The 19,848-nt window shown below is 35.3% G+C and overlaps 1 protein-coding gene across 1 annotated transcript in view; it reads right to left on the bottom strand.

Annotated features, from left to right (window-relative positions):
* LOC140164178 (nuclear distribution protein nudE-like 1) overlaps nucleotides 1-18,194 on the bottom strand; it is a 66,005-nt gene extending 47,811 nt beyond the window's left edge. The window contains exon 1 of the mRNA XM_072187420.1: nucleotides 18,160-18,194. Within this exon, the coding sequence (XP_072043521.1) occupies nucleotides 18,160-18,194 (35 nt within the window). The remainder of the gene's footprint in view (nucleotides 1-18,159) is intronic.
* Between the last annotated feature and the right edge of the window lie 1,654 nt (nucleotides 18,195-19,848).

Genomic DNA, 19,848 nt, shown 5'->3' with positions numbered 1-19,848 from the left:
CATAATTCCTGTATGTAGGTACCATATAGGCCTACGTTTATGTGTGTGTATGTGTAAATTGAAGAGTACAGACAATACAAATGAAAGTTACATTGAAAGATGCCATATAATGTTTCATGTTCATGACTATCTGATAAAACCTGACATGTATAGAATTATGATACAAATAGGGGCCTATGTAAAGCAGTAAGGCAAAAAAAAAAAAGTTAGTTTTTTCCAGAAAACTTCGGCGAAAATCAGATTTTTTTCCTCAAAATACCATAAAAATACCAAGTCAGGAAAAAAAAAAAAAAAAAAAATGGGAACCATGCAGCCCGCTAGCCAGGGCTTTGACCCTTATGACCTACATGTACGATGTACATGTATGCACATCTGTACTACCAAGTACGGTAATTAAACTAATGACAGACAGTGAAGAGATGACTCATATCATCGGAATATTAATTACAATTTGCAATTTGGGTAAATATATATTAATATTTGGAAAACAAAGCAAACATTTTGTGCATGTACAAACATGCATGACCAAATGCATTGTTCAGTGGTCATAAATGTACCATCCAATATTTTGCTGAGCTACTCAATAGTCATACTATCTATGTATACTTTACTGTTTTCATAATACATGTATGTCCCATTATTTCAAAAACACATTTATGCAAAATGTTGAAGACATCATTGTTAACACATTTTTTTGGGTGTACATACTTAATTTAGAAAGGTAAAAAAATGCATCCCAAATGCTTTAAAAATACTTGCTGTTTTAATAATAAAATATGACTATGCTATTCATAACCCAGATACAATTCAGAGCTTCTTGTACAAAAAATGACTGAAATGTGTACCATACAATGTTTTTATAATAATATTACTGATATCAAGTCTTATGTCTACATTAACAATATAAATGCGATGAGGGTTCTATTTCTACTGCAGCGCTTCAATTCGTTCAGGTATTTGGCAATTGCCCCAAACATAAGTGTTTTTTCTTCATCTTTGCATACCATCATTTTAAGCTCCACTTGTAAATATTATAGGCTTACATATACATATTTATGCAATAGAAGATATGATTTATGTGAATTTTAAAATTCAGCATATATTCCAATGACATTTGACATACAAAATTCACATTTCTAATATAATTTGAATTATCCCTGGCCCCCATCACCTTAATAAGCACCTCCTGGGGTGCTAGTGTGAATTGAGGTATATTGAGTATATCTGAACACATCAAACTATAAATTCTAAGTAATAATGCTGCGATGGAAAGAAGCATCACATGATAAAAGTGATCTATATCAGGAATCTGGCTTTACTCCAAATATTAATTTCATAACCAATCTTGAACACCATTTCTACCTTCATATAGAGCCATGATTTGGACATGCCCTATATATTCAAGTTGGAAATTGGGAATTCTGGCTAGTCTTTGCGGACATACAAAGAACGTTCTATTAATTACATAGATGTACGTCCAGATATGGAACTTGCCCTGTCATATCAATGATATAGATTAGAATTTAGCCTATATTTTGAATGTATGCCCTGCAGACAAAATTTACTTGTTTGATTGTTTTCCCTTTAATAAATTCTTAAGATAGTTTTGACAGGTTAATATTTTCAATCAATGTATTTGAACAGAACCCTGTTCCCTGTGTTATGGAAAATATTTATTATCACTAAATTGGTGTTTTTATTGTGATTTTAGCACTAAGGCGATGAAAAAACCCTGTTCTACGTAGCGTTTTTTTTTTCCACGTTGGCCGATTTTTATTTTTTGTTTTCTGGAGGCTAATATTACCATAGAATATCATCAAAATCTGAAAAATTCGAAGATTTTTTGCAAAGCTAACAAACAGAGGGAGTACGGTGACTGAAAATATCAGATGTGAAAATCTATCAATTGCGCACAAATTTTTATACAAATCAGAGTTTTATAGCCGGAGTATATGTACAATGGGCAAGTGGACTACAGAGAAGTCTAGACTATGATTAGAGTACTGTAAAAGTGGAAATTTTAGCGGGATATAAATTTTTTGCCAATTTTGAACTATTTCCCTTGTCTTTTAAGTCATTATTCTAACTAAGTACCTTCCTTTAACCTATACACAAAAGACAAATATAATATTCGCATGTTGTTATTTTCGGGTAGAAGCATGGAACACGAAAAACACAAAAACAAATGTAGCACAAAAATCTCCTCTTTTACAGTAGAGTAATTTTTATTTCAGGGTAGAATTATGAACAATGCATTCAGTGAGGAGTTTGTAAATATTATCAAATTCTTGGCATATTTTCTTTGCAATAGATCAACCCATGCATAACAATACAATTGCATTTATTTTGAAATTGCTCTTTCCACGGAGAGAATTACATCATTTTGGAAGTCAAATCATAATTGATGACATTATTTTATATTTTGGAAAGCAAAATAAAATGATTCACAAAATATTAAAGTATTTTGTACAAGTTGATTTTTGTACAAGTTGATTTTTGTACAATTTTCAATGTCCACCCTGGAAAAAATGTACATTTCTTGGAAGATATAAGCTTATTTTCCTACAAAAATATTAACAATTATTTCCAACCGTTTTTTATGTATTCCCATTATTGTATAAATTTGCAGATAAATTCCCATCATAGTACAATTAAACACTTGATGAGATAGTGAAAACTTATTACATGCATGCATGAATGCACACTCTCTGTGGCATGTGTGTTGTAGGATGCCCAATTCACAATCTTTTAAGTGACACTTCTGATTCACCATGCACAGTGCTTCTGATTTGGACAAGATCTCCTTCATTTCTTGCTCAATTGTTACAAATGAGGTGTCAAATTAAAGAAAACAATTTCTGTTTATAAATGTTCATTTCCAATTTTTATTTTACTGAACAACTTCCTAACAATAGCTGCTTATAATACTGATAATTAGTTATTTTTTTAATGTGTTATGTATAAAACCTCAAATTTGCATGAATAGAGGGTGGCCATAGATCCCCTGACACCAAAATGGATGTTTCCTTTGGAGTAAAAACTTAATGTGGCAGAAGCATATGTTGATGTCACAAGATGTTAAAGGCCCATATTAAAATAACAGATGTCGAAATAGGAGTATAAACTGACCAGTAGATACCAGTTGTAGTCCAACTAATTCATGGCATATTAGATGGCCTAGGGGAAAGTTGGCCCATACTTGCAAGACTATCCTTGCCTTCAAGGTGAAACAAACCTACTCATGTTACCCTCTAGACATGGACTGGCCTGGTGTCAGATCTTACCCAGGGAAAGATGACATTCCAATATTGGCCTTTAAGTCACATGATGAAGAGATGCCAACCATTTACGACCCACCCACCCACCCACTCAGTGCCACTCAACCACTCAAACAATAACACAGAGAGTGGGAAAGAACACTGTATTTACAAAGTTACCTATAAAAGTATAAAGCTACAATTACAGGAATGATCAAATTCACATGGACTTTTTTTTATCCATACCAATGGACAAATTGATGGAGCAAATACTGTTACAATGTACGGTAGTTAATGCATGGAAATATGTTGTACCTCAGTACCTGTATGTCCCATATCCGGTAGCAGATCTAGGGGTATTTTAGGGGCTGCCAGTCCCCCGTATTTTATTTTCAAAATCATGCAACAGGGTTGTGATTCAAAGCTTGTGAAATATCCACAAAATAGTAAAAAAATCCAGAAAAACAGTGTGAAAATGGGCAAAAAAAAATGGGGGGGGCTCGTCAAGCCGCACAACGAGGCCGAATATAGAGTTTTAAACTTGCCTCAATATATATCTAGTTTTAAACTTCTCAAGCCGAGTCATTCTTGAAGGACTATTCACATACTGAAGGCAAGTTGGTTAATAATAATAGTCTGAACCAAAGGCTACAGTCACACTAGTATTTTATAAACATGGCCTTCCAAGAATGTGCAACCTCAACGTCACAGATTAGTACTTCCTATTACCTTTGTTTACATCCTCCCATAACCAAAGATGGATGATATAATGAGCACATGACATCACGGTACAGACCGGTATATCACTATGTCAGTGATTAATTCAATAAGTACGTATAACAAATGTATACAAATCAGCATTGGAAATAGCTGGTATCACTTAGCAAAATGCTACACAATTTTATGAATTTGCTACACAATGTTGGAGTTGAGTAGCATTTTTATGCCATAGACTTACACACTGAAGTATGTGAATGTACCAAGACTGCAAGAGAAAAGTACTGAGTGAGAGCAAATTTTGCTACGCATAAAAAAATGCTTTTAAAGGAGTATTTTGTGATCCTAGGATCCTCTTTTTATGACATTTTTCAGTACATATCCACGAAAAAAGCTTATTTCCAAAATTTCAGTTGATTCCGATATTCCGTTTCCGAGTTATGCATGATTATGTGTATTACACTGCTCCATTAATGCATTGTAATTTCGTTCTGGTGCACCAGAAATTCAAATTTCACGATATCTTTGCTAAACATCTGTAAGAAATATTTTATATAAACATACGGTAGCCAGACGTTTCCAGTGGTATAAAAATCTCAACTTTTTTTGAGAAAAGTGGGGGGATGAGGCTGTGGATCACGAAATACCCTTTTAATTCCAACACTGAAATGCATAGATTGTTCTTATAATTGGCCCCATGGCATTTTGGCTCAGCTAACTCCAATCAAGCTGGAATTACGCCTGAAAACTGAAAGTGAGGATGATGAGAAGCCTGGCTTTGCTAATTCCTGTGCTTGATTGTAATAGTCAAACCTTATGTCCTATTTGCTTCAAACAAAAGACATATTGATCAGTGTACTTGGCCCTACATAATTAACCTGTAAAAAACATGTTAAGAGCACTTCCATAATGCCTCTAATACCACCTTATATAAAAAAATATCCGATTTAAAAATTTTAAAAATCAGCAACCCTGATTTTGAATGTGTCCATAGGGATCAGTGGAAGAAGAACTGTTTATGTTGAATCTGATTTTTACCCTGTTTAAATTAAAGTTTTGAAATGAAATGAAATATCAATGTCAAATATTGGCTCAACAAACTTCCTTATCCAATCAGCTGTTTTAATTCATTTTGATCTCCTAACAAATGTTTCTAGATGGAAGATCAATTATAATGTTTAATGAAAATACATTGATTGTAGCTTTGGTCAGTGATGCCAACGCCGCGCCTTAGGCGCACAATTGGGCTACTTGGCGATCACTTGCCGCTACTCAAAAAAGCATGCCGCTACTTGTCTAAAATTGGGCTACTTTTGCCAGTCTCAGGCCGCGGCACTAATTTTATGTATTTTCCTTTCAATTTAGCCGATTTATAAAGGTTTTCAGTCTTTGAAGCTCCAAATTGAAATTACAATGGGTTTTGTGACCATTTATTGATCGGTCAGTAACTTCCCAGTAAGTACCGGAAGTTTCAAAGTCAAGTGCTTTTTTGGAAGCTTAAAAAATTTGGGCTACTTGAGAATCCTTTACCGCGGCCTGGCGAGTCGATGCGCCGCGCCTTGACGCTGAAAAGTTTTGGCAACACTGGCTTTGGTCAATGTTAAACATGACTGGAATAGAATGGAAATAGATTGAATAAAGTACTTGTTGCATCAAATATTTAATGTCAAAATACAAAGTATGAAACAGTACACTCATCATACACAGCTTGCAACAGGTCGATAGGAAAACAAACCCGACTATTACTATCAGATAAAAAATCAATTTCTTCATACTACACCAAACATTGGTCTTTCAATTCTCAATGACATCGCCTTCACAAACCATATTTAATCAATATTAGTAAGCTATCTGACAATCTGCTATTGTAGGTTGTAAGGAGTTTGGTAAGTGTAATTGATAGTAAAAAGAATTAAATGCTATTTTTAAGTGGAGAGACATGATTTCAAGGAAGTTAAAAAAATATGTTAACAGCTATATACTGAAATGATAAAAGCTGTTTTGCATTATACATGTAGAATGACCAATGGTCACATGCAGGCAAACCCAAAATGGGCCGATGGTTAACCTATCGTCTCAGATAGTAACCATGTGGATGCGCATTGTTGTAAAAGCATTGTATCTACTTGGTATAGGATTTTTACAGAAAATCCTTACAAATGGGTCCATATTTTATTTTTGAGTAAAAATGACCCTTAAAAATGTTATTAGTTTTTTGTAAGAAGCTCAGGTGGCACATACTGTCAAAAAGCACCCTCCCCCAGTATACATGGTATATGGTCCACATAATTACATTTAATTCTTGGAGTCTTCTAAACATGTCTACATTTGTAAAAAACAATAACAAAGACAAAATAAAAATAATCATTGCATATAACAGCTTGAAAAACCTAAAATTAGCACATTAATTTAATGTAAAAAAAATGGTTTTTTTGTGTGTGACATACATTTATTGCAAAAATAAGCAAGCTTTTTATAACATGTGATGATACATGTACCTCCAGAAGCCCCCATTTTCATCAATTGATTTAAGAATTCTAATGTGACTGCTTCTACCTCCTCCTTTAAATCAATTGAATTTGCCATGGTACTCACATGACACTAACATCAGTGATGCCATCGCCAGGATTTAGCCACCAATTTGGGCTACTTTTTACATTTGCTGCAGCTCAGAAATGTATTCTGGATAGCTGATTTACATACCGTATTTCGTCAAATAAACGCCCCCGGGGGCATTACATTTTCCCAAGGGGGCGTTTATTAGAGGTCATTTTTAGCACAACAATTCCCGTTAAAATCATTAGGCAAGCTTAAAAGTCATGCTAAAATGACGAACTATGAACTTTTGACACTGACTTTTGGTTCACTTCCGGTTTGCCGATGCAGATTTTCGCCATTTATTGCTGCTATTAACAACCATGTAAGCAACTTGGTAAGCTTACTACACAAGATAGCATGGAAATATTAGAATTTTTGAAACATCTTGGTTGAAAAAAGTGGTGGGGGGCGTTTATTTGAGGGGGGGGGCGACTATTTGACGAAATACGGTAGCTGATATTTATGGCAGGAGGTCACTTAAGTTTGTTCAGCTTATAATTGGCAAAAATTATTTGTTTTTTGTTACTGCATGCATGAATAAAAGTTCCAAATCATGCTCGCGTAAAGTAAGCGTCATGTATTATGCAATGCGCATTGGCAACTGACGTGCAGCGCCTAACTGCATGCATACCATTCTATATCAATAATACACCAAATAGGAGTCTTTATTTTTTTCGTCAATTGCATACGTACATTGTACAAACAAAATTCTACAGATTTGACATGATTACTTCCAATCTAGGATTTATATTTTGTGAGTTTTGATACGTTTGGACTATCGATGGGTTTTAAAAGGCAATATGACGTGTCACAGAGCTCTGTTAGTGTTATTGAAATTTACCCCAGATTTTAAGTCTCTCCTGAAGTTCTGAATTACATACAATATTTTCATTTTCATTTATATAAACTATAAAAGGTAATTTTGGGTGCTTTATTTTTTAATTGGGCTGCATTACTGCTGATTTGCTGCACTTTGGTGCTAAACATGCTAAAGCATGATGGCAACACTGACTGAGAAGTGGCAAAGTCTCATGTAGCAATCCGGGAAGGTCAATTCAATCTCAACTTGTTAACTTGTCCTACATGTAGTGTAAGACAAGTAGCAAATTGAATGACAGCAATTTCACTATTTTATTTAAATTTATTTTACAAGCCTTGTTTTTCTTTCATGTGCGCATGATGTGATTGCCATAGCTAGCTTAGATCATAATTTCTGGACATACAAAATGGGTAAGGTATATCATGGACCATAACAACCCATCTTAGAAGGCACTGCTACACTGTACCTTTCCTTTGGTGCACCTTCAAATGTGTAATTTTGGACACATTCTATAGCCTGTGATTGCCTTGTTGCCAGGGTGTCAGGTAGCCACCCCTCCACCCATCATTTTGGACAGGCAGTTTGCTCCTGGGGCAGGCAAAATTAATGCCTGTGAATTCTAAAATTACTGCTTGAGTATGTAAAGTACTGTGAACTCCAAACAAGACCAGACTAATAAATCAAGGCAATGAGCTCCAGATGGAGCAGAGGTTTGGTTTATGTTTTCAGTGTTAAATTTGGGACAGTAGTATGGTGAAAATGACCCTGATAGTTTTCTAATGTGAACAGTGTTCATGAAAGGCACTTGTCAAATCCTAGCTAAGACCCTGCTTGGTGCCTTGGAACTTTGGACCCTTTAGGCCTATACTGTAACATAATGTAGATACTAAATTCTAAATACAGAATGCACAAAAATTATGAGCCAAGTCATGGGAGGGTTAAATCCCAGGGGTTAAATTGGAGTGGGGAGTAAGAATATTTAGGCAAGCCAAAAGAAGGGGCCAAACATATATTTTGGGCATCAAAAGGGGACAGAGATTATTTTATGAGCATACTTATCTAGATACATGTAGACATTATAGCATAGAACTGTCAATGATTATAGATAATACATGTTTTTACACTGAGTTGAAAATTGGGGTTCAATGGAAAACGTACCTACATGTAGACCTAGCTATATTAATAGGAATCAAATGACGTTATTATTATCATTATTACCAGCCCTCGAATTAACCCACGGCACCGACGGCATATTGCCGTGGGTGCCCACCCCCATTGCCGCAATGCCCTCAAAATATGTCCCTTACCGACGGCAGTCACTTGCCGTGCCCTTTTATGAAGTTGCCGTGGGTGCCCTGCCCTACAGCCGGACAGCCCTGCCCCTTCATTATTTATAAAATCATTAACAAGTACTCAAGTTTGGTTTTGGTAGGGACGTGCCGCTGAGAATTTGAAAGTGGACCCATAAATATACCAATTTTTCAAGAAATTTGGACCCATTGATATACCAAAAGTCAAAATTTTCGGCCGAATTTAACCCAAATTGTCCTAGTTTTTACAAATTTTCCCAAAATTTTGGGAAAATTTAGAAAATTTTTGCTAAATTAACGAAAAATTGAACTATTTTCAGAAAAAATTTAGAAAATTTTGAAAAAGGACCCATTCATATACCAAAATAGGCTTTGAAAAAGGGGTCATTGATATACCAAGAGGCTGAAAATGCTACCCATATTTGCGGCCCGCCCCCGTTTGGTCATTTGTACTGAGAACCCCCCCCCCCCCCCGGGACTGTCCTTTAATCTTCTTCCTACCAGAGCAAAAATTCCGTTGCCAGCTACAGTCGGTTATTTTAAATATGCTTGCAACTAAATTTCGCCTTATGATGTCCTATAGTGCAATATCACTGTTTTTATATCATTGTTATTTGTATGCCAATTTTATGCCTACATGTAGCTGCTCTAGTTCTTATGTATTCATAATTTTGTTAAAATGTGCAATCTGTTATATATACTTTTATAATGTATTTTAATATGTATTGTTTTCTTTTTTTGATGTTTTAAGTTTGACCCCTGGGCCAAACTGAAAAACAGTGTTTACACTGAGTTTTGTTACCCAGGCAAAAGAAGTTTTAATAAATAAATAAATAAAAACAAAAACCCACAAATGTGCATAATCCATATTCATGGTGGTCTTTTTGAAACTTTAGAATGGCAATCTTAAAAACAAGCGAAGTTGTTCAAAATCACCAAAATGCAAAAAATTCCACACTGCTTCAAGCGCTAAAAATAAATGACCACTTTTATGGTACATGTACATGTAGTCTCATACAATAGACCCATCACCAATGATCACACTAGTTAGGAAATTTGATATTGACAATAGTGGCATACAATTACCAATTAATTTGAGTCTCTGAAAACTATCAAAAAATATTTAAGTCTATGTATGGTGGACACATACTATTATTTTTGGTTTTGACAATATTAATGATTTTTTATTTGTAAATATATGGTTATGGTTAGCAACTATTTTAAACTATTGCAATTTGGTAGTTTAAGTTCACAGCATCCTGCGAATGGTAGTGAGCTATAGCAAAAATTGCATTGATCATTTCATAGCGAATGTGTAGAAGAATTCAAATATCACAGATATATACTTTTGTACTTTTATTTATTGAGAGTGAAAACACCCACAAAATTAAAGGATAGCTCTGTCACAATCAGAAAGGGGTTCAAAATTGAATTGTGTCCCAGACCCGGCCCACATGGATGTGTTTTTTCCCGCCGATTACGAATGTGTCATAATCGCATTAGAATATTAGTACCGTGTGTTCGCTCAATGTCGTCGGCATACTATAATCCTGTCATCATTCGCGTATGATGAAAATTTCCATCATTGGGCCCGTTTGTAGATGACAAAAATTACCCATGTGTACATATTTCGTCATTATATTTAAATGTTTACTCAATGGACTACCGGTACGTAATTGTCATGGCGTGTGTATAACCAGACTTTATTATGACACGATGATGAGGTGCTGACCATGTGGACGCTCTCATCATTCATTTATCATAATTGTGTCTTAATCGGTTAATTACGACACGATGACGAAATATACTAGTGCAGACTGGGTCTAAAATACAGGGTCATTACAATGTATAGTATATAATTATCGGCCAGACTAGAGGATTTAAACTTAGATAAATTAGATAAAAATTTGTTCACTTATCAAAATAATCTCTTCAATCTTGCAGTGTGGCATTGACAACAAATTGTTTTAAACCTACAAATGTACGTATTAAAACATGCATTGTAATGATTTCAAATGAGGATTTTCATGAACTGATGAGGGAGGGAGGTTTTTTCCAATTGATGTAAAATTAGCAGTCTTTCCCAACAGTGCTCGAGGAAAGGAGGAGACCCTAAAAACTTTTTTTTTTTTTATTATTTCAAATTTTTTTTTTTTTTATTATTTCAAATTTTTGTGAGATTCTGAAGGATACACTATACAGTAAGTACTACAAAAGACTTGGAACTTGGAAGTGATCCTTGTTCTCTAATAAACTTATATAATGTATAGTTTTCCTAAAGCTATCGGAAGTGATATTTTTTGAAAAATCTATAAAAAAATAAATTAAAAAAATAATGATAAATTCCATAAATTGAAGCTGGAGGGGGCAAAACCAAAACATTGATTTTTTTTATCATGCCTTAGTAAGTACATGTATGTTCGTACAAGCAGATAGTCCAAAAAAAGAAACTTTTTTTAATGATCTTCATTGTATGGTAGTGTGGCTTGTGATAACGGGAAATGTGCAATGAACATGTGATTACACACTTGTTTACATTATGTGGCCATTGTGAAATTAGACTGTCATTATATGTGCCAAATTTATTTTTACCCCCTTTGCCCAGTGTATACTTGTTAGATAAACATGCACATACTGTTAAATTCGCGAATCAATAAGATTTACTCTTAGTTTTTATTGTAAATTTTATATTTTGCAGGGGATTTAATTTCATGAATTTCAGGTCCTCGCGAAAATTAAATACCTCGCAAAATTTAAGTGTTTTACAGTACATGTATATACCGTAATACACAAAATGTAACTGTAAAACACTTCAAAATGAACTACTAGAAGATGCAGTTGCAGATCTACATCCTATGCACTAGCTATCTGTTGTAAACATAAAAATCACAAAATCCTAATTCTCCTAATAAAGCTAAAATATTCATTACCAATGGAACAATCAGTAAACAAGTTATTGACCTTACATATTTAGCCACTCCCTTTACAAAACAACTTCCGGGGACAGGGGTCAACCAGTCAATGAAAACTTTTACGGCAGCGGAACGTGTAGACAGCTGTAAGCTTTCCCTCAAACACAAGAGCAAAAATATAACTTTCCAAACTATCGTACAGTGTCAGCAAGTTTGCATGAATTCACATAATTTGTTATTGACAATAACATAAATTATATATAAAATCTTTGAGTTTAAAATCTCATCAGGAAAATGGAAAGAAATAGTCAAATATTTGCATCAAATCAATGAAATTCCGGCAATTTTTGGGCTTTGTAAAATTGTATTCTCTGTTGCCCAACACGTCAACATGTACGGATGCGCATTTCTCAACCAGGTTTTATAGTTGTGCGTCCGATCGGATGCAAAGTTTTTGAAGGCTAGAGGGAGCCTTGGAACAGGTGCAGCGGAGCAGTGCCCGGTTTGTGTTGAACAACTACAGTACAACCGTACAAGCAGCGTGACAATAGAGACAATATTTATGTATGTTATAAATGGGTCCCGAGACGATCTAGTAGCTTTTCTGATGTAAAAAATGTATTGGAAGTTTACACAGGACTTCTAGTCCTCCAGTTATTTCACTGTTTCGATGTCTATCCGTCACTTCAACATTGATGGTACCCTTTAGCAATAGCAAATTGAAAATACCCTGGGTGGGCGATTATTGGGGCATGGGCGCTTATTGGAATGAATACGGTATTATGAAATTTCAGGATCATGCACAGTTAATTTGAAAAAAGGAAAAAAAAAAGAAAAAAATACGAAAAATTACATCTATCACGTATTATAGATGCATTGGTTTTTCATGCATGTATATTAATATGCGATAGATGAAGAGGTAAACACAAGTTAACAAACTGTAACTTTTTCGAAATTTTTTTTTCCAATTTTTTTTTTTTCAAAATAACTGTGAATAATCCTAGCCCTTCAGAATAGGTCCAGTGGTTCTTCAAAGTAGCAGAAAACTTTTTTTTAAAATGTTTAAAAAAAAAAAAAAATAGTTTTTGAATTTTTTTACCGACATCCGATCCGATACTGATATGGAAAATATTAGGCCGATACGATATTCGATGTGATTATATCAATCATAATACTATTATGTACTTGTGCACTATGACTTAAGACAAAAAACTGACAACATTGTTGGAAATTTGTGAGTTTTGACAATAATACTTTGAAATTTTAAGTTGTGTTTTTTGTGAAAAGGGTGTGAATTTTTTTAGAAAATTGTTCCAAAATAAGGCTCAGATTGCATGAGAGAGCATCTAAACCCTGAGAGCTTCCAGGGCCCTTAAGCTGGACCCCAGCCATTAAGACTTCGCGCTTGCGATGTCCACTATGCGCACATAGGCCTATTTCAATTATTTTACAGAAAATTTCAAGAACTTGTCATCAAGTTCCCAGGCAGCAGAAAATTTTCTGGAGGCCTGACCACCCGAACTACATGTAATATAAGGTTAACAAATTTATCAAATTAAACTTTCGCATCAAGGTTAAACATGTTCTTAGCTAGATACAAACATACCTTTTATTTCGTTGAACAAGCTTTATTTTGTTCCGAAATCCATGTTTTTATGATTATCGCAATATTTGACGTAAAAGAGTTGAATGCAAAACTGGTGATGCAAACTCCAAAACTTTTGTGTAGCACGAGCGCTTGATGTACGCTCGATTTGACCGTGATTTATGCTCGTGTGTTTGACAGTATTTTACTGTGTGACCAATTTTGCATTTATTCAAGATGGCGAATTTCTCAAAAAACACAGTGTATTTTTCTTTAAAAAATTCTCTCATTTCACAAATTCTTTGCCACTTTCCACTCACCTGATCATCTTTTTATGTGACGGAAGTGATGCCGATTTACTGAAGGTATGTTTCTTGCTTTTCCCATAATTTTTAAATTTTCTTTGGAGACAAAAACTTCTTTGCAGAATAGCCGTTTTCACTTGTTTTCAAAAAGTTGTTTTGACCTTCTTTTTTTAACCCATAATTTCCCTCATTTATCGAAGCCCTACCCTCCTACACCCATCGAATGTGTGTCATCATCCCTCAGATCGGCCCTCAGACACACACATACAGGCATAGAGTTCTGCAGTAGCATCTTTTGTTGACATTTTGTGTAATGTTTACATCCATGACAGTTCTAATACCATCAACAGACAACTCAAATACAAAGGATGTCAGTTGGCAATCTTAATGTTATGCAATCAAGTTTACAACACTATCACTCTTACAATGAGCAGAAAGTCACTGAGTCATGCAATTCAAGTAGCAATATTGATTACCTGAAGTGGCCTACTGCAAATGACCAGATATAACCTTTCTGATTTTCTTGTTATTTTGCAATAACAAACCCATGTTTTCCTTGATTTCGGTATGAAATTGAGCAAATAGAATTAATTGTCAAGTCAATTTGGAGTTATTAGGGGCAACTAAAACTGATATGAGGTAAGTATTATATGTTTGGAATCTGTAATTCTGTATTGCCTATTCTGAAGGAATGATTGCCATGTAAACAAACCATCCCTTGGCCCATATGGGCATGGTGTACTACGTACTTTTCAGTACCCTGTTTTCCATGGGTGACTGTATACATTGGTTCCATACAGCAATACGCAGTATTGCTGTCTGGTTAGCAGTAAGCCCCGCATAAAACGCAATCTCGGTTTTCTCGCTGCAATTCTCGCTATTGAGCAATTATCTCGCTTTTACAAGCAATAAAACAAGGTGTTTTATGCCCCAAAATCTTCCGAAAATCATTGCGTTCCATGCCGTGTTGACAATTCATGTCATCAAGTAAGCTTAAATGCACTCACCAGCGTGTAGTTTCAGTGCTTAATTGGTCTCTAAAATGTCATGTCAAGGTAATTGAATACCAAATTATAGTAGTTTATTGTTAAATTTATTAAACTGAGAAAGGATTTATAATGTAAACAACATATTAGGTGGAAATAATTGAATTTCTGTTTACGTTTTTCGTCCTTCGATCGTGAGTCGGGCGCCATGTTTACATACATTGGACTGCTTAGACTACCAGAAGGCAGTATTTTGTTTTATTTAATTTTTAATATTCAGGGATATTTCTTGTTTTGGCGGCGATTTTCCAGGAAAATCTCGGTTTTAAAGCAAATTTGGGGTAAATCTCGCTTTTATTTTTTCATATCTCGCTTTTTGCCTTTAAAAATTGCGTTTTTGCGGGCCTAGTTAGCAGGTACGAATAATTCTGCGTGAATTGAGACGTCGGAGCCGGTCAAACACAGAAAACTAGCCTACATCCCGTATCCTACTATCACTCAAACAAGCAAATCTCTTCACAAATTCACTCACCTTGCGATCCTACAATGTACATCATCAGTTGAAACAAACATCTAAGTTTCCAAAAACAACTTTGTCATTCCTCAAAACTACAAGTAACTTCATTAATAAAAAATTGAAATCCTACATGTACTATTACCCGTTATTAAAAATTTAGTTCGATTTATGTCAACCAAAAGAACGCACGAGTCGAGTTCAGTTGACCAAAATGGTATCTGCTGTCTCCTGTCACCTCAGATATGACGTCAGTATCAAGCTGCTTATTAAATATTCATGAAAAGGTCACAATCGGTGGATCAATTGGTTGAAATCAACGCCACGCTTTTTGACCTTACAGGGTCAGAGATATGCATATTCATGTTTGAAAACAGCGATGCGGATATAGTATTTCAGACAAGGAGACTCCACGAAGATTTCTGCAAATTCGTCCAAAGGTAACCAAAAGGTTGGGGATCGCATTTTTAGCTATCACTAAATGTTTGAATTGAGGTCGGCTAAAAAGTAGACAGTTTGGGGACTGTAATTGGTGTAGATGTCACATTTTGAACAGTGAGCGATAAGTGACCAATTTGACGCTCAGCACAAGTGTTTATCTTTAGACTTTACTCAGAGTAGGGTGACTGTAGGAACCCATGCCATGGATTTGATCCATGTACGACCCTCCTTCCAATACATTAAACCTTGACTTCAAAGTGTTTGGCAACTGTTTAACTTTGATTCAAAAGTAAACCTTGATATAAAAGTAATAATTTAGTCCCTATAATTATAGCGAGGGTGATCTAAATTAAAAATAAAAGATTGCCATACTTCATTACTTGTAATACGAAGTTGTACATGTATAGCTCTATCTTATAAAATATTATGAAAGCAATTCTAAAATGTTTACTTTTTGCCTTTGACGGGCCGTATGCTTGTGTGTGCATGGAAAACGACGGCACATACATGCTGCTCCGCCGACGGTCTACATTCAGTTTATTAAAATGAAGCCACATGAAGATGCTGAGAGAGCCTGTGACTGTCTGTGAGAGAATGAATCGTCAATCGACAGTTTCAACACCAATCAAAATTCATGAAATCAGATCTCAATTTTAACACAAAATGATGTATGAATAATATACAAATGACAGTCATAGTACATGCAAAATCATGAAAATACAACAATGCAGATCAAACAGCATCTGAGTCTGACGTACATGTATTATGATCGTCAATCATGAATTAATGAAGTGATGCACTAAAAACATTCAGAACAAATTACTGACAGTGACATGACCGACTTACTTTTTGCTTGTATTTTTCAGACAGATTTCTCCAGTATTCGATCTCTTCTTTCGGACTAGAAAACGTGGGTATTGTGTTGTCGTCCATATTAGCCGACGAGTTATATATCCTTAGTATAAATCCAAGTAATTATAGCATTTGTACATCAAAATTAAATCCAATTGTTAAATGTTGACGGAAGCAGTCAAATTTTTGCTCCACCCGGCCGGCGGTTTTTCGTCGATGATTTAATAATGTACCGCGCACTCATTGAAAATACATACTTTCATGAAAACATAATACAAGCATAATTTTAATGATTGTTTTTCATATAATTGCAGACTAATGAATGTAATACAATTTAAATTAATTTTTAAGCAAGACAATATAGTTTTTAGGGATTTATTATGCAAAATAATATATTTTTGGACAAGTACTTTTAGGAAAAAACATAAACAGCACGTTTAAATTTTCGATCTGCAATATTTCTAGTAAATTTAAACAATTTCATTATTTTCCCTATTTCAAACACTATTTGTATTTATTATTTACATATTGAACAATTTTACGGTTGTTTTGGAAGGGATAGATTATTAGAAATTAAATGGGTGGATATTTTGTGCTAGAACAGAAGCTTAAGATGAAATATAGGTAGTAATTTAATGGATAATCTTTGTCCAAAATAATGTTAAAATTGCTACAATTTATGAACGTTATGTTTTGGATGTTCTTTATTTAAAACTTACTCCCACTGTACTGATCTGGTCCCTGGTCCTATGTCCAGCATGTGTACAGAGGGCGCAACTAAGCCTGGCCTGCAGCAGGGGCCTGCAGTGGCCTAGAGTCCCTATAATTATAGGCCTACTAGAGAACAACAGTAGGCCTATATGTTGTTGCTGCTGCAACTTCAACTTGAAGTTAAGTAAGAGCTCTTTATAACAGCTTCCACTTCCATGCAGTTGGCACTCTTTGCGCAATTAATGAGAATATGGTGCAATAAGATTAGACTGAAAAAGTCTGTCTGATTAGGAACTCGATTATTAGTTTCCGATTGGATGTTTGAAAAAAAGGACGAGGTCACTATTTCATTATTCATTATTCGGTCTCTTTTCATTATCCATTATGTCAACAAAATCAGTGATTTTATGAACAGCTTTCTCCAGACTTAGGTACCCCACCAGTACCAAAGTATAATATTGTTGATGAAAGACCATCTCAAAACCGGTATTAATGCTTAGATCATCTTTACAGGTATTTTGCACCCGATTTTGCAACAGATTGAGAAAAGCTTTGAATTTGTTTTCATAAAAATGAAAAGAAATTAGCAATTTTTGTAATCACTAGAAACATGATGAGGTAATCCTTAAATTTCCATTATTTACTACACCCTCTACCCCTACAACTAAGAAAAAGTGCTGATTATGATCAGCAGGGGATGTCAGACATTTTGAGAGTTTTAATTTTGATTATTTCTATTTCAATGTTCAGATAATTGACTTTTTTATGAAAATAATGAAAGTTTTGGTCAAATTGAAAAAGTGATGCGGGCGGTCAATAGGAAACTAACAATCGAGTTCCATTAGCCTTATAGGCCTACTACATGTCCCCTAATTACAGCCCGATCTGTTGAAACAACTTTAAATTCGACCTGACCTTTGGCGTCAGATGACCTTTGTGGTTTCATACTCTCCAATTGTCAGGGATCATTTTCTGTAAGTTACAGCCCGATTAGAGCAACTTTAAATTTGACCTGACCTTTGACCTTGGATGACCTTTGCGGTTTCATACTCTCCAAGAGTCAGGGATCATTTCCCCGCGTTATACCCCGATCGGAGCAACTTGAAATTTGACCTGACCTTTGACCTCGGATGACCTTTGCAGTTTCATACTTCTTCTTCTTCTTCTTCTTCGGTTGAGTCGGCATACTCATACTAATTGCTGTATGTTCGCCAACTTTGCAAAGGTTTCAGAGGAATTGGACTGTCAGAGATACACGATTCTTACTAGATGTTTGTTCTGTTTTCAGAGTCTTCACTTTTCTTGGTTGCTTTGGTTTCAGTTTGGTTTGTCTTGGTTACTTCAGTTTCTTTGGTTTCTTCTTTGTTTGTTACTTCAGTTGCTTTGGTTTCTTTGCTTGTCTTGGTTACTTCAGTTGCTTTGGTTTCTTCTTTGCTTGTTACTTCAGTTGCTTTGGTTTCTTTGCTTGTTTTGGTTACTTCAGTTGCTTTGGTTTCTTTTTTGCTTGTCTTGGTTACTTCAGTTGCTTTGGTTTCTTCTTTGCTTGTTACTTCAGTTGCTTTGGCTTCTTTGCTTGTTTTGGGCAGTTGCTTTGGTTTCTTTTTTGCTTGTCTTAGTTACTTCAGTAGCTTTGGTTTCTGTTTGACTTGTCTTGGTTACTTCAGTTGCTTTGGTTTCTTCTTTGCTTGTTACTTCAGTTGCCTTGGTTTCTTTGCTTGTCTTGGTATCTTCAGTTTCTTTGGTTCCCAATTTGTACATTCTGCTTTTGAAGTGTCAAGGATCACTTCCCCGAAGTTACAGCCCGATCGGAGCAACTTGAAATTTGACCCGACCTTTGACCTCACATGACCTTTGCGGTTTCATACTCCCCAAGTGCCGCACATTGCCCCCCCCCAAGTTACAACCCAATCAGAGCAATTTTAAATTTGACCTGACCTTTGACCTAGGGATACCCACAGTGGACTTCCCATCCCTTAAATGATGTTTTGTAAATATAGGGATACATTGTATTCTAAAAGTCACAATCAGTTATAAATAGAAATTATGTCAAAAACTGCCAATTTATTTTATACTCACTCAATCTTTCTCCATCCAGTAGGCTAGGCCTAGACAGGTCTAAACCTGCCCCAGATTCTTTGCAGTGCTCCTAATATAAACTTGAATCTTGGCATAGATTCTTGCCTTTTCTATATTCTGAGCGATGACCTCATTGGACAGACACATTACACGTTACAAAGTGCTCCAAACTAGTATATGGATGCTAGGCCTATATGCTGCACCCTGACCCAGACAAACATCTCTCCTCGGGGAGTCAGGGTGCAAAGGGAAGTGGCAAGGCAATCGAAATAGGGAGGAATGGAGCTGGAGATCGATCAAGTTTTGGCAAGTAAAAAAAAAAAAAAAAAAAAGAGTGGGGGTGATGTAGGCCTACGGTACTCTTTTCCTGACACTTCTGTGGGATCCGGAATAGGCAATTTCGAACTTGCATTTTTTTTATTCCCATTGATCCTAGTTTTTTTTGCAGGTTTAACATTATAGGGGATAGACTGTGTGCCAACCAGTGGGTTTTTTTTTCACTTAACCTTGTTATTTCAATTAACCTAAAATGGACAGCAACCCTTCCCGTCAGTTATTATTAATATTTAACATTTTGAATAATGAATAACAAAATCAAAATTTGACAGAAATCGTACATTAAGGCTTTAGGTGAAAATAAGCAGACTATACTACTGACGGACCTTGTTTCATGCCCAGAGGTCAACTAGTCTTCAAGGCCGCCATGTCAGAGGGGGGTCGGGAGAATGTTGAGCTTACATGAATACCTAACCAGGGGTAGCGCT

Source organism: Amphiura filiformis, chromosome 11 (genome assembly GCF_039555335.1).
Source record: "Amphiura filiformis chromosome 11, Afil_fr2py, whole genome shotgun sequence".
Lineage (NCBI taxonomy): Eukaryota > Metazoa > Echinodermata > Ophiuroidea > Amphilepidida > Amphiuridae > Amphiura > Amphiura filiformis.
Note: the sequence above shows the minus strand (reverse complement) of the source record. Positions and strands in the feature narration are given on the sequence as shown.